This window comes from Tympanuchus pallidicinctus, unplaced genomic scaffold (genome assembly GCF_026119805.1).
Source record: "Tympanuchus pallidicinctus isolate F22 unplaced genomic scaffold, pur_lepc_1.0 scaffold5, whole genome shotgun sequence".
Classification (NCBI taxonomy): domain Eukaryota; kingdom Metazoa; phylum Chordata; class Aves; order Galliformes; family Phasianidae; genus Tympanuchus; species Tympanuchus pallidicinctus.
The window spans coordinates 17,601,735-17,616,465 of record NW_026294769.1 but is presented as its reverse complement, the minus strand read 5'-3'; the positions used below and the strand labels follow the sequence as shown (position 1 = coordinate 17,616,465).

The 14,731-nt window shown below is 42.5% G+C and overlaps 2 protein-coding genes across 2 annotated transcripts in view; one reads left to right on the top strand and one right to left on the bottom strand.

The window, feature by feature from the left end:
* Positions 1-6,281, top strand: part of LOC128091262 (uncharacterized) — a 33,298-nt gene extending 27,017 nt beyond the window's left edge. The window contains exons 14-16 of the mRNA XM_052704324.1: positions 353-458; positions 1,754-2,479; positions 3,209-6,281. Of these exons, the coding sequence (XP_052560284.1) occupies positions 353-458; positions 1,754-2,479; positions 3,209-3,264 (888 nt within the window). The 3' untranslated portion in view covers positions 3,265-6,281. The remainder of the gene's footprint in view (positions 1-352; positions 459-1,753; positions 2,480-3,208) is intronic.
* Positions 6,282-6,397: 116 nt separating this feature from the next.
* Positions 6,398-14,729, bottom strand: PDCD6 (programmed cell death 6). The gene is made up of 6 exons (XM_052704330.1): positions 14,439-14,729; positions 11,581-11,642; positions 10,009-10,053; positions 9,113-9,271; positions 8,493-8,602; positions 6,398-6,941 (listed from the first exon to the last, which is right to left on the bottom strand). The coding sequence occupies exons 1-6, from the start codon at positions 14,498-14,500 to the stop codon at positions 6,843-6,845; spliced, it is 537 nt and encodes a 178-aa protein (XP_052560290.1). The 5' UTR covers positions 14,501-14,729; the 3' UTR covers positions 6,398-6,842.
* Positions 14,730-14,731: the final 2 nt, after the last annotated feature.

Below are 14,731 nucleotides of genomic sequence, written 5' to 3'. Positions count from 1 at the left end.
TTAATCTCAGGCAGTAGTTGGGCCTTCCATTCTGCATTCCCTAGCTAGAGACAGGATTTGCATATGCAGCAGTTTTATATTTTAGCCAGGCGATGTCAAGGGACAGTAAAGAAATCTGGAACAAGTGGTATTGTCATCCTCATTCCTCACTCTATTCTTCAGGTTCATACCTCTTAAAAAGCGCTTTCCAGTTGTAGTACAGTGTAGTAATTGAAACCAACAGAGCAAAACATTCTTCAAATGGAGTTCGCTGCCACCTAAAATTGTATCTGCTAACTTTCTATGATGAAATTTTTTGAATGCTGTACATTTCAGCTTAAAAACAGACATTCTACACTTTTGCTTAATCTAGGTGAATTATACTAACAGACTGAAGCCATTGATGCCAGTTTCTCGAGGTGGATTTCCTGCAAGAAGAAACTTCACCAAACCATATAAGCCATATGGAAAATACAAAGGTAATGTAGACTCTTTGTTCTTCTAGTGTTCTGCTCCTAATTTATTTTCGTGGCCAGCCATAGTACTTTTTTACTAGAATGCTGTGTCACTTTGTCCTCTGAGTCAGTTCAAGCTATCATTTTCTGAAGCTTTCATGACTTCAACCCTGTCTGTCTGGGAACATTCTGTCTCACTGCATAATATTACAAAGAATAGAGGTCACTCGAAATCCGAGCAGTAGCATCTGCCTAGCTCGCTGTGAAGGCTGGCATGTCAAGGTGTCTTCAGAGAGGAATTTCCCATTTTTACATTGAATGCTTCTGCTGATACTGCTAGGGGATGCAATGAAAGAGGTTCTAGCTTACTTCTTTTGGTTACTGGCCTTCTAATTATTTGATAATGAGTTGCCCCTCTGTCCCACAAATCTTGGGGTGCGCAGAAACTTGGTAAGAAAGGATGTAAGGGTAAGCTGGAAAAGTAGAGCTTTGGCAAATTTTTGGTTGACTGTATTTTTAGATGCTAGGAAGACTTGAATTTTTGTAAATCTTTGTTTCAGTGTTTGCTGCAGAACTGATATATTTAAGAAGAAAACAAGCACTGGAAGGAAATGATGTGATTTAAGCTAACCCATTTTATTTCATATCCACAGCAGCTAAAGAGCACGTGTGCTAAAATCAGAAGTGTTGAGGCACACTGGCTCATTATTTATAATTATTCTTACATAAAGTTAATGTTTCCTGACCTCTTTGATCTCTCTTAGATACATCTTACCTGAGAGGCCTTCGTGTGATAATTCCACTGGTTGGTTTTTATCATGCTATGACAGTAAAGCAAAATACAGTTGAATTCAGATTATTTATTAGGTAATTAGTTGGGTTGAGTCAGTTATTTCCCTTCTGTTATTCTTTGTTCAGCTTTGTAGCACAAAAGCTGATGTTTTCTAACCCAGTAAATAGTCAGATAAAAAGGGGCTTGTAATGAATTAAACCTATTTTGCAAACAGTTGTCCCAGATGTATGTAATGAATTAGAAGAAAAATAAAACAGAAAAGTCACCCAAACTACACTGGTTATGTTCAGTCATTTGGTTCTGTGTGAAAATACTTCAGAAGGTGCCACTGAAAACTCTGTGTGCCCTATTTAGCATGAAGTTTTTTCGGGTGGAAAGATGGAAGGACTCAGGTGAGTACAAAGGTGGGAAATGTGGAAACAGGAAAAAAACGCTTTATGAAACGTAAGAACAGTTGTCTTTTTGTTGGTATTTTCCTTAATCTCTGATGCCCTTCCTTACGTTGTGTGTTTATTTTTTTGTTTAGGAAATTTTAACTGGAATCAACGCTTTTTCTCTCAGTATGAACAGTGTGCTGCAGATAATTCTTTTGCTTCTGCCAACTCACACAGTTACCAAACTGATGATGGATCATCTTCCTGTGGACTAAGATCTGCTGACTCTGCAGTGATGTCAGCACTCAGGGACTCTCTTGCTCTCCAGACTGGAAGTTCTGCTGGTATCAGTGAGTGGCTGAGGCAGTTCAACCAGTCTGCTACTAACAACAATCCAGCCCTTGGGGCCTCTTCTTATGCGACAGGTTCTGTGAATGAGTACTCAACAGAGTATACGCCCAAAGATGTGCAAGGAGACAAGCTCCCTGGTAACAGAATGCCATATGACAGGGAAGGTGCAAGTTGGAGGAATCGACCAACGTGTAGCAATGCAAGGGGTATAAGTGATAAGAGATTACCCTATCCCAATTCTTCACATCCTTCTACTGGAAGATACTCAACAAACTATTCTTCGCAAAGCTATTTCTCTTACAGGAGTGATGGGGCTGTGAATTCTTGTACGTTTTCTACAAATTCTGCTTTTTCAAGAAGAGGTGGCTCTAGGTGGAACCAGAACTCTAGGTGGAACCAGCGTCCTAACTGGAACAGGGACTCAAACTGGAATCAGGGCTGTAGCTGGAACCAGGGCTCTAGCTGGAACAAGGAATCTAACTGGAACTGGGAATCTAGGTGTCGAGAATATAGGCATGAGAAATCAGGTGATAAAAATGATTGGGGTTCACATCACTGTTCCTTCCCTGGCAGTGGCTCGTACAGAGATAATCAGAGATAATGAGCAGTTCAGAAGCTCAGATAAGATGTTTGGTGAAGATGTTTGGTGAAGCTGTTGGTCCTGCTCCTAGTGTTTTGAACAGGCTGGAAGGAAAAGATATATCTATGATGACTGGGGTGCTCAGACAGCTGGCTTCATGTTATCCAGCAATTGTAAGATTGTGATTAGTGAAGTGAAATTTCCCGAATTGAAAGTTTTGTTTGGATCATCTTGCTAGCTATATTTTCTATTGGGGAAGGGGATACATTGGCATAGATTAAAAAAGAAAAAGAAAAAAATGTGCAGAACCAAACTTGGGTGGAATTGTTGAAAGTATGCAAAATGGATCAAGTGCATTGGGATAGCAAAACAGATGTTACCAAAGAGCTGATTTGTTATCTGATTTTTTTTTTTTTTTTTTCCATTTGGAAAAATACTCCTTTATGTTAGAAAAGTTTCTGCTTTGGAAATAGATTGTAAAATATTTCAAGGCCATTGGACATGTAGTGTCATACAGCTGCCTTTGGGTGTGACTTTGGACAAATCTAAGTTGTGCTTATGTGCGAGAACCAGGAAAGTCAGTTAGCAGTAAAACTTTCATTTAAATAATCTCTGATGTATTGTGTGAGATAACGTGAAAAAGAAATAACTTTGTTTTTTAATTTCCCCTTTCTAGAACTAAATATTCAGATGCTAGCCAGTGTGCTAATAGAAGCTAGAGGAAAAGATTAAGGAACAACAACAGCTGAACTGGAAGCAGATGAACAGACTCAAGAATCTCCGTATCTTGGATTTCAGGAAAGAGACTGCATTTAAGTGTGTTTTTGGAAGGGGAAAGGGAGGTAGAGTGTTATCTTTTTTATGATATTAAATGTAGGTGGAACACAAACTTGCACATAAAGGAGGTGAATACTATTTTTTTTTTAGGCTTTTTTAAATGTATTTGTTACATCTTAGCGTATTGGAGAAAAATCTTCTGTTTTTTTTTTAAAATAATATTGACATATGTTAATGTTATTTTGTCAGCAAAAAGCTGATCACCCTTTTAACGACCTTCCCCACTCAGAAAAAAGAGATTTGCTTTTATGTTAATTTTGGGGGGAAGAACACTCACTGAAAATACAGATCTGTTGTTTGAAAATCCAAATGTGCTGCTCTTCACACAAATTTCAGGTCAGTTCAGTTAACTTAAGCCTTTATAGTTGGGGTGTTTGTAGAAATAGATACACTACATTTCTGTTCAATGAGGGTGTGACGTTATTTCGTTTTATTTTTGCACAGCAGAGATGTACAATATCTGAGCTTTTATATCCTGTTGAGAATGAAACTTGTGAATCAACTTAAAAATTCATTTGAGAAATGGATCCATGCTGAAATGGAAAAGTCTTCATTCTTTGTGCTGACAAAAGCATACTAAGACATAGTAGAACCCATATGGCAATTGCATAATAATAAGGGAAACTAAATAATCAAAATGACACACTAACAGAAATGGGCACCAGTTCATTGTGTTTACCAGTGGTCTGTACTTACATTTCTTCTCTCTGCACTTTTGAGCTGTAAGCTCACCAGTGCTTACCTTTAGATGTCTGCTGTATATAATATTTAGCTAATGTGGGGCTAAGGAAAAGGACTAGCTTGAGACAGTTTACTCCCGGTACTCTGCTCTCCTTTTCACTGCTCTGTTATGGGCTGTCATCTTTCTTTCTAACCATAGCTGGAGTACTTTTCTCTGCACATTAAATACTTGTGCTGAACTCAGGTTTGTCTTCATAAGCTATACTAATATATTTTTGCATTCACAAAAAATAACTTTTTGGACGTCACGTAAATTTGTAACATAAGAGCAACAAAGCAATTGATGATAGGGCACACACACTTGATTCTCTAAAATTCTATTCTTGTTTGAACTGTGCATCAGAATCCATTTGCTTTCCTTTTTCTTCACTGCCTCCTTTTCTCCAGGAAGTGTAGTGCAAGTAAGTTCTTGGAAACAGAAAAACTGAATGAGAGTTAAGGTTTTTTCAGCTGAGGTCTTCATATAGAGGGTTTTTCTTTCTACTTTTGATTCCTTGTGGGATTTTACTGTCAGTACTGTATGTTCCAGTGGCATACAGTGGCTGAATGATCTCTTCCCCAACAAGATGCTCTTTCTTCCTCCGCGTTCCCTTCTTATTTTTTGTTCTGGGGAACAGTTCCTGTTCTTGCCTGTTGCACAGGATGAGTGGTCTCCCAGCAGGGGAGGGAAGTTGTGTCATCCTTTCAGTCACTTCTCCAATTAGTCTTATATAAGAGAAGACCTCGTCCTGTCTCTGTTTTCCTGTGTTGGCCAATTTCCCCAAGTCAGCTTCTGGCTACTTGCTCCCAAGGAACCTCTGTGCCCTGTCTTGCCCCCGTGTAGTAGAGCACTGGAACAGAACGAGTGCTGTGTGTGTTCCTGTTTCTCTGGGCACTGAGCCTTCTTTGGGAAACAAGCTTTACAAGGTAGGTATTGATGGGCTGCAGACCGCACTGCAAATGTTTGCCATCCAGCAGCAGTACAGCTACACCACGCCCTTGGGCACCGGGGCGATGTTTCTGAAGGTGTACCAGAGCCTTTTGAACCAATTTTAATTTTCCTTCAAACACCAGCGATAAAAATCTGGGATCGAACATGCTTTAGGGGTAGCTTGTGTATTTCCCAGCCGAGTTCTTGTTATTGTTACTTGCTTTTTCTTCAGAAGCAGCTTTCCCCCTGAGCTGAGGCATTCCAGTTGGTCACTGGTGATTGTTCTATACCAATACAGCTCCTTTAGGAAGTGCTGGCTCCAATTCTACAGCAGTGAAATATGATGATGCTGGCTGAAAAAGAATGACTTGACTTCCTTCACAGGCCACAACCCGGGTAATTCCTCTGATGTCAGCTTTTTTGGTTTTAGCTTTGCAACCTTGGACCTATGAATGATCCTAGATGTGTTGGGTTTCATTTGGTCAGGAGAATTGTCGAGGGGGACAAATTCCCTTGCAGGAAGGGAGTCGGAAGCTCTTTCCGGTGGAGCATCTCAAGGGGAAGCTCTTCAAGTGGTCTCTGATATTGGTTTGGCACTGTCTGTTCCCCCAGCATCTCACAGGAGCAGCCCATTGGAGGCTAAGGACACCTTTTAGGTGTTCTGAGTCTTTTAGGAGAACCTCTTATTTCCCAATGTCTGTGCTGTAACCATTTGTCAGTGATATTTCATAGAAAGATGTTTAGAAAATGTTACCAGTGTCACTAAGGATCTGTTGCATCATTACTGGACAACTGGTGGTAGTTTTTCTGCCCCACAGTTGCCAGATACTATAACTTTGTAAATATATCTTGAAGAATAACAGCTTTGGGTAGAAGAGGTTTAAGATTTTCTTTCAGAGTAATCCTAGGGAGTTTGTTAACTTTTACTTCTTACAGGTTGCTTCTTGAAAGCAACTGCATAAAAGGAACCTTAAGTAAGTGCTTTTAATATATTTCTGCTTGTTTTCTGTTTGTAAATGTTGAGATTGAAAGGTTTTGAGAATGCTTGACCATCAGGGCCGCTGCAGAATGGATGCTTCACGCAAAAGGAAAGATTATTTACATTAAGAGGGAACTGTATATCCAGAGGATTTAAGAGTTTGAAGGGAGTTAACTGAAGAAGATGCAGCGTTAGAAATTAATGTGAAGAAGTTATCTTTAAAAAAGGCCTAAGGATACCCTGAAAGAAGCAGCTAGAATGTAAAGACAGAAAGCAGAGAAGGCCATCCCTCTTAAGTGGGAGGGACCGTGAACTGTAAAAACAAACACAAAAAGACAACCTGCAACACAGGAACACAGCCACCACCCTCCAAAAAACTGTACAAATGTAGACTGTACATGTTGGTCTAACATTTTTACTTCATTTTAAGTTCTGTATTAAAAATTAATACATTATACTCTTATAAAAGTAAGGCACATGCAAAACATGTTGTGCAACTTCGGAGTTTTGACTCTTACCAACTAACAAGCATTATTTTAATTCGGCATTTCTAAAGTGTCCTTTGTCCCCATGCAGGATACGTGGAAGAAAGTTAAGTCAGACAGGGCACCAGTTACGTCTAGATTCTGTGCTTTGTGGGCTACAGTAAGCATGATATGGCTGATCTTAGAGTTGTAAAACACAAAACCAAACATTGATTCTAAAAGCGATGATGACGTAACATACAAAATTTACGGATGTGAAATTATATCCATTACAATACAGCAATTATCTTATTCAGTACACGATGATTTGGCAACTCCAGTTTGTGTAATGCCAGTGGGGGCTTCTTAGATGTCAATGTCATACAATGCTGAAGACCATACAGAGGTACTGCTCGTAGGACACCTGAATCCAGCCATCCTGATCAGTATCATAACGTCGGAATACATCAGTCAGCCTCTAAATATGTGGAGAAAGAAAAAACATCTTTGTGTACAGGGAAAGATCAGACTGCCACACTTTCATGTATGAATGCTGCTGCTTTGTGCCTTTTGTAGACATGGCACGGTGTCAGGCACACAGAGGGAGCTCTTTGCTGTGTTTCATGCTTGAGCTGTTCAGTGGATCTGGTTCTGTGATCTCAGGACACACCTAAGCCTATCTAAGCTTTTATTTATAAGCCAGAACACTTTTTATAGCTGGCTCTTCAGGAGCTGGAAACAAAGCAAAATTCTTGCTACCTTTGAGAGTCAGCTGCAGCCAGGAGCTGAAGAGTACTATTACTAGTTTTCTATCCCAGTCCACTCAGTGTATCACTAATATCTCAGCTGTCTCTGAACAATCCCCCAAAGGACTGGGGGTGCTGGCAGCAGACCAGAACAGCTACCTCTGGTTTCACTAACAGCACATGAATGATGAGCAATGGCAAATCCCTCTTTGCTAGAATTTAAGTTGATAGCAAATCAAAATTGGCTCATATTTGCAAGTGAATATAAAAGCAATACATGCTTCAGCAGCAGCATTTGATTAAGGCTACAAACATAAAGCTAAAGAAGAACAAAGCACTTAGGCAGATAATGAGGATCCCAATTACACAGAATCAGAGTTGCAGGGGTTGGAAGGAACCTCTGGAGACAACATTTAAGTCCAACCCTGGAGACTCGTTTCTCTTCTTATTGCGTGCTGGAAGCCAGCTTAAGGTACAGTGGAAACACTAGATGTGTTAAGAAAAAAAAAAAAGAAAAATTCTTCTTCCATTGTCTTACTAAAATTCAGCTTGACCTTTGCTGCAGTTTCCCAGCTTTTCCTCAGAGTCTCGCCTACATTTCAGAACGCTGGAGACACTTACATAAACCATTCACTGACTTCTTTCTAAACAGAAGAATATATCTGCAGAGGAACAGCCTCTTTCCTTTTTCTCTTGCTCCCCATAAACATTCCTGTAACTGAAAGGGTGGGTTGGTTTTCTGTTGCTGTTTGGTTTTTGTTTCATTTTGTTTAAAATGTCTTTTACTACCACTGCCCCTTCAGGAACAGCAGAGATGAAAGATCAAACAATTTAGCTGTTAGGTCAAAAATCTTGTAAATCAGAGCCTTAGACTGAAATAGAAAATCCTCACAACTTAGATTGCAAGAACATCTTTTTGGAGTACACTCAAGAGGGCAACATGGGACATAACACACTCCAGCTTGAATGCATCTAAGACCCAAAGAAACTGTATATCATAGCTAATGAAAAGAACACTAAATGAGGCTATATTTCATTTTTTCACCCCATTAAAAATACTTAAGAGGTCAAAAACAGCTTCAGATTTACTTATATGGGATGCAAATAGATAACGAGTGAAGATCTACAGCTGGAGATGTTTCTAGCTCTCTCGTGCACTTCACTGGAGTGGATCGTTAGTCATAAGCAAGTTCTAGTTCCGGTATTATAAAGCGAGAACCATAAAAGTTGAACACAACTTTGTTTTTTTTCAATTGCCATTGAAAGTACATCTCCTTTCTTACCTGTAAAACAACACAGCACTGAATAAAGTCATCGAAAGCAACTTGGCCTCTTCCCTGTCTGTCAAACTTCCGAATAAGGGTATCGTAGAACTGATCAGACAGCCGGTAACCTTGGACAAGAGAAATCCTTTAGGATGATTCAATTACTACAGTGTTTCTGGACAGAGTGCTGGGTTGTTCAGCAGGCGTGGGCAACAGAAGCAGGAAACAGAAGTTACGTGAGACTTGTTTTTTCCTGCTGTCTACTGAACAACACAGGTGCACAAACAGAAGGCATGCAATATAAACCATGCTCAATAACAGGAGTTTCACACGGTATAGTAAGCATCATTATGGATTAAAGTGACCATTGATTTACTCACAGAATGGAAAGAACAGTTCACACACATGTACTAGCACGTGCACTTTCATTTCCTGCATAAAGGGAAATACTTCTAAAAAGCAAGCCAACATGCAAGGTTGCAACTGTGGCAGTGTCAGTAAGAGGCCCCTCGTCCTGCTGCCTTTCGCATGTTTCATTTCTATTTCTAGTCATGGCTCCCAGCAGTAGAGCCCCAACAATACCAAGGTCACCAGATGACGTAATCCAATCATAAAAACTGTAATTACAAATGAATTACCAAAACCTGTTAGTGCTTGCTTTAGTTCATTTTTGTCAATCATTCCAGAATTGTCTCTGTCATACGTTCGAAAGACATTCTGCCAATCTGTGATGTACTTCCAGACTCCAGTGAATTCATTGAAATTCACACCACCTTTGTTCTCTCTGTCAAACATGCCTGAAATAAAAAAAGAAAGCCATGTAAGAACCTCAGCTCTGCCAAGTCTGGAGGAAGGTCTGCTGGTATTTTAAGAAAGAAACGAGTGCTTTAGGGAGTACTGAAAACAGGCGAGGAATTACTGAAGTGATATTTAAGTCATTCACCAAAGGAGGAAAGAATAAAGCAAGAAAATCAGAGTGAGTTACAGAATATTTATTTTTCCTGTGTTTTCATTTCCAGTTTCAAAGCATTCAGGCTTCGACTGATAATCCAGTGACAAAATGAGAAAGGACTCATTTCCTTAAGACCCATGAGAAAGCCTACAACATCTACAGACTGCCAGAAGCACTGGAACATTGATTACAGATACCATCCCCTTCACGGAGATTGCATTGCACATTGGATGGAATTCTGACTGCTGCTGAGCAAGTTTTAAACACAGGGCATTCATTTATAGTTCAAAAGGGTCAATACTTCAGTTCATATCTTACAACTACTGAGGAAAAAAGAACAAGACTGAGAAAACCATGGATTCTTTACAGTCACAGATCAGCTCACCGACACCACGACCAGACTGGTTCATCAGACCTTTAAACGTGCCTTCAACTTTACAATAGAAAAACATAATGTACAAGTACTGTGATAATTGTATGTATTTGTTTCTCTGAAAATAGTCTGCAACAACTGCTCTCTCAAACTGGAGCTGGAAAACCAACAGAGTCTTTGCCTACTTCACAGCACGCAGCCATACTCACCAAGAATTGACCTGACTGTCGCTGGATTGAATGGAGTCCACGTGCCTGAAACAGAAAGAATTACTTTGTTCCTCCAGGCAACATTCAAAAAAGGCAACTGAACAACAAGCAAACAAAAACCCACAGGAACCATAAGTAGTGAATTCTGAGCTAAGCAAGTCAGCTCCTGGACGTTTAACAAAGCTGCTTTGAAGTAACTGTGGTCTTGATGACTTCTGACAATGCTTTACTGATATTGCATAGAAACCCAACATTTTTCAGGCTGCAAAAAAACCAAAACAAAACAAAACCAAAAAAAACCAACAACCCAAAATGCAAACTAAAATCCAGCGGAGAACCAAAGCCTTAGAAGAGCCAAGAATAAGTTTTTTCTTCCCAGGTTGTCGGGAGTCTCACTTGTTTCTCATCAATAAAACTAAAAATCTGACTATTTCCTATTCTACAGATGGGTCACTCCAGGACATTGAGTGAAAAGCACAGGTTCTTAACATCACAGAGCCACACAATGCAACAGTTGAGTTTTGTATAAATCCTCTCTCCATGCTGAATTAAAAGCATTGTTTAAATCAGCGTTTTCAGGCCAAGAAATGTTACTGCTTAGACAGGCCTGAGCACAGCCATGTGAAGAGGAGCTTTGGACTTCTGTGAACAGCTGCTACTGAATGTGGAAAGGCTACTTGCTTTGGACCAGTTTTCACTGGGTTGGAAACACTGTGGAGTTCTAAGGAGCAGAGTATGTTAACTTATTTCATGTAGAAAATTTCCAGATTCCATACAGAGAAACCATAGCAACTTCAGTGCTGAAGAACTGCACTGATTTCAGCTTGTTCAGCCAGCCAGCAACAGACTGCCTCCTCCTCCCCTGACACTACAAATACCTGGACATGTCAGCGCAGGAGAGAAAATAAAACAACAAGAGGCAACGAGGCAGCACAGGATTTTACTATGCAAATAACTCTACTATGCAATAACCCACCCTTCCCAGATACACATACTGCTATTTGCATAAATCTGACATGTTGAAAAGCTGATTGTCAAGAACACGTTGAACTTCAATATAAAGTGAGAACAGTGAATACTTTCTTAGTATTACATTCTTTTGGCCCATGTTGGACTGTGACGCACAACCATCCACAGAGGATATATTCTGGAAAAAAACCAACACCACCCCGAATCACCAGAAGGAAGGAAAATGTGACTACTGGGAAAAAAGTCTTCTGTTTTTATTTGGCTTCCTCGAGTTATTTGACGGTGCCCTAGTTAACAATTCAAGCTAGGTCTGAAGTACACCTTTCTACTTGGTTAGGAAAAAAAGTGGGAAGAAAAATGCCTCATTTAAAAATAAAAAATTGCCACCTTCACTTCCTGCACCGTACTGAATGAAAAGCTCTCACGTGCAGGAAAAAGGCTGGCTGTAAATGTCTGACCTTTACTCTGGTTCAGAAAGAGAGGTGCAGTGGAGATGAGCGCGGAGCAAAAAGTCAAGAACAAATGAGTCAAGCAGTCAGACTGGCATGAAATGTAGCATCAAGTCCACAATAGGCCTCCTTCCCTCTTTACAGACTTACTTACCATTGGATAGTGCCTGCTGAAGCTCTGTATCTGAGATTACTCCACTCCTGTCTTTATCAACCCTGGAGGAGGGGAGAAAAAGTGGCATGCCTTAAGTTGCTGAAATTAAAAGGATTTAGCTACAAGCCTCAGCATTTCTGTTCTTACCAAATAAAATGCAAATAGGATTCATCTTTAAAAAAAAAATTAAAAAAATCACTGTTTAGTCAGTCACAGCCACTGCAAATTAAATGCTTCGCTCACACTGATAAGACATTCTGGATATGAGTTGACACACAAACACACTGACAACAGAACTGTTTGGGCATAACTCAAGGAGGCAGCTTCCCTCTGTTTCACACAAGGGCTTTCCCCCTGCACCTGACAGTTTACCCCCTCTCCATTCCAACCATTCCAAAGTCCTGCCTCACTGATCCCTGTGCAAAAGCAGAGGGTCATTTTGGAGCAACAAGGGCTGCTCTGAGCTGACATGAGCAGCACGGGGCCCTGCTCACAGAGCCACCCCAGGCCCGACTACCAAACTTTGCCATGTAAGCCTAGCAGAGTTACAATCTGCTTATCTTGTTCTCGACCATCAGTCAGCTTAGAGCAGACCCTGCCCCTGCACTCAGCATTGGTGAGGCCTCACTTCAAGTACTGTGTTCAGTTTTGGCACCTAAGTACAGAAAGGACATTGAGGTGCTGGAGCAGGTCCAAAGAAGGGCAACAAGGCTTCTGAAGGGCTTGGACAACGTGCCCTATGAGGAGAGACTGAAGGAACTGGGGCTGTTCAGTCTGGGGAAAAGGAGGCTGAGGGGAGCCTTATCGCTGTCTTCCAATAACTGAAAGGTGCTTACAGCAATAGCAGGGTTGGTTTCTTCTCTCTGGCGACAGGACGAGGAAATGGCCACAAGTTGCACCAGGATAAGTTTAGGTTGGATATCAGGAAAAACTTCTTTACAAAAAGGGTTGTTAAGCACTGGAATAGACTCCCCAAGGATGTAGCTGAGTCCCCATCCCTGGATGTGTTTAAAAACCATCTGGAGGTGGTACTCAGGAACATGATTTAGCAGGGGGCTGTCAGAGTTAGGATAGTATCACAGAATCACAGAATTGTAGGGGTTGGAAGGGACCTCCAGAGATCATCGAGTCCAACCCCCCTGCCAAAGCAGGTTCCCTACAGCAGGTCGCACAGGTAGGCATCCAGGCAGGTCTTGAACATCTCCAGAGAAGGAGACTCCACCACCTCCCTGGGCAGCCTGTTCCAGTGCTCCGTCACCTCACTGTAAAGAAGTTCCTGCGCACATCTGTGCGGGTTGTGATTGGACTTGATGATCTTTCAGGTCTTTTCCAACCTGAGCAATTCTACGATTCCATGAATCTTCCTCACAGCCACCAGGTATCTATTCTGGAATTCAGCTACCCACGATACAGCAATTAGGATCCAACCGTGAAGGTGACACGGCTTGGGCACTGAGTACTGCAAGGTGCTCCTGCCAAGCCTTCACTGGCTTAGCTCTTGCTGCAAGAGTCTGCCACGACATCTGGAGTGTGCATTTGTGCTTTGTTAGCAGAAAAAGAAACAGATGCCTTAAAAATACCCAAATATTAGCATGTGTAACTAGAAACTGAAGCTTGTGCTTCAGCTGATCATTTACCCTCTGTTCCACTAAGATGCTCTTGAATGTATTGAACAAAGATCCCAGAACTGCTGCATCTATCAGTGCAACAGAAAACCACACGCTTTCCCCTTCAGCCAGTTATTTATACACCAAAGGATTTTCCCTTTCATTCTATGCCTGCCAGATTTCTCTAAAGCTGTTTGATGCTTATTTATGTCGAAAGCCTCTTTGGAAACTATTTGGACTACATAAACTGTAGCAGTTTTATCCATATCTATAACCAGTCCGTTGTCCAACACACTCATACATTGGTAGCCTTGCTAGCTGCATTATTTAAAATGGTTCTACTGGTGGAGAAGGCAGAATGTCCACCTGCTTCCTCCTGGACCAGCTGAAACTGGGAAATAGCATCACACATATTTCCTTCAAGTTCTCAGATAAAGTGCTTTTACACAAGGGTGGTGGACAACTGTCACCTCTCTGAGTCACTCCTGTATTAGGCCAGGCAGTAACTCTTACTCACTGCTGATCCAAACCTAGCATTCTTTGAATCACAGAATGGCTTGGGTTGGAAGGATCCTCAAATCCCACCCAGCTCCACCCTGTGCTGTAGGCAGGGCTGCCCCCCAGCTGCTCAGCTGCCCAGGGCCCCATCCAACCTGGCCTCGAGTGTCTGCAGGGATGGGGCACCACAGCTTCTCTGGGCAGCTGTGCCAGCGCCCTCTCACTGCCCTTTGAACGAAGAATTTCCTCCTAACATCCAACCTAAATCACTCTTCTTTTAGTTTAAAGCCATTCTCCCTTGCCCTATCACTACCTACCGGTGTAAAAAGCCAGCCTCCCCCCTGCTTATAAGCTCCTCTCAGGTAGCAGAAAGCCCCCCCGCAGCCTTCTCTTCCCCAGTCTGAACACACCCAGAGCCCGCTTACTCCATACCCGGCCTCCCTGTTACCGGAGCCCAGACGGACCCTTTGACACATCTCCCACAAAACGGGCCCGAGGGACGAGCTTCCCCAGGCTCTTCACCCTCCAGTCTGCGGCACTCCCGGATTCCCAGCAGGTAACCTCCCTCGCTCTACCCCGGCCTCCCCCAGCCCTCCTTACAGCTCTCCCTTGGATTCCCGCCGCGGGAACGCAGCCGCAAAACTCGGCCGACGCCCAGCGCCCGTCAGAGGCGCCCAGCCCCCTCCCAAAGCCCCCTCGCTCCCCGTACGAGCTCGGCGAGCGGCACCGAGCCCGAGCCCTCCGCGGCCTCACCTCTGGAAGACGTTCCACAAGAACGAGGGATCGGGAAGCCCCATTCCGTGAGGCGCAGCCATAACGGCCGCCCCAACCCGGACAGCGCGAGCTTTATTCCGCTTCCGGGGGCGGGCCGAGCGGGCGCGGAGTGACGTCACCAGACCGCGCCCACGCGGGGAAGCACGAGGAAAGGCGCGTGACGCCCGTCGCCATGGCGACAAGAAGCCGGCGCGGCCTCCTGTGTAAAAATTAACTTTTAAGTGTAAAGCTCGTTCCCCCCTCAGCCAAAACACAGGAAACACAGCGGAACG

Excerpts from the sequence above, each read along its gene's own strand:
- PDCD6 (XM_052704330.1), bottom strand. The coding sequence starts at position 14,500 with ATGGCTGCGCCTCACGGAATGGGGCTTCCCGATCCCTCGTTCTTGTGG. Across the intron at positions 10,054-11,580 it reads TCAGCAGGCACTATCCAATG|GCACGTGGACTCCATTCAAT; the intron begins GTAAGTAAGTCT and ends TTTCTGTTTCAG. Across the intron at positions 9,272-10,008 it reads GACAGTCAGGTCAATTCTTG|GCATGTTTGACAGAGAGAAC; the intron begins GTGAGTATGGCT and ends TTTTTATTTCAG.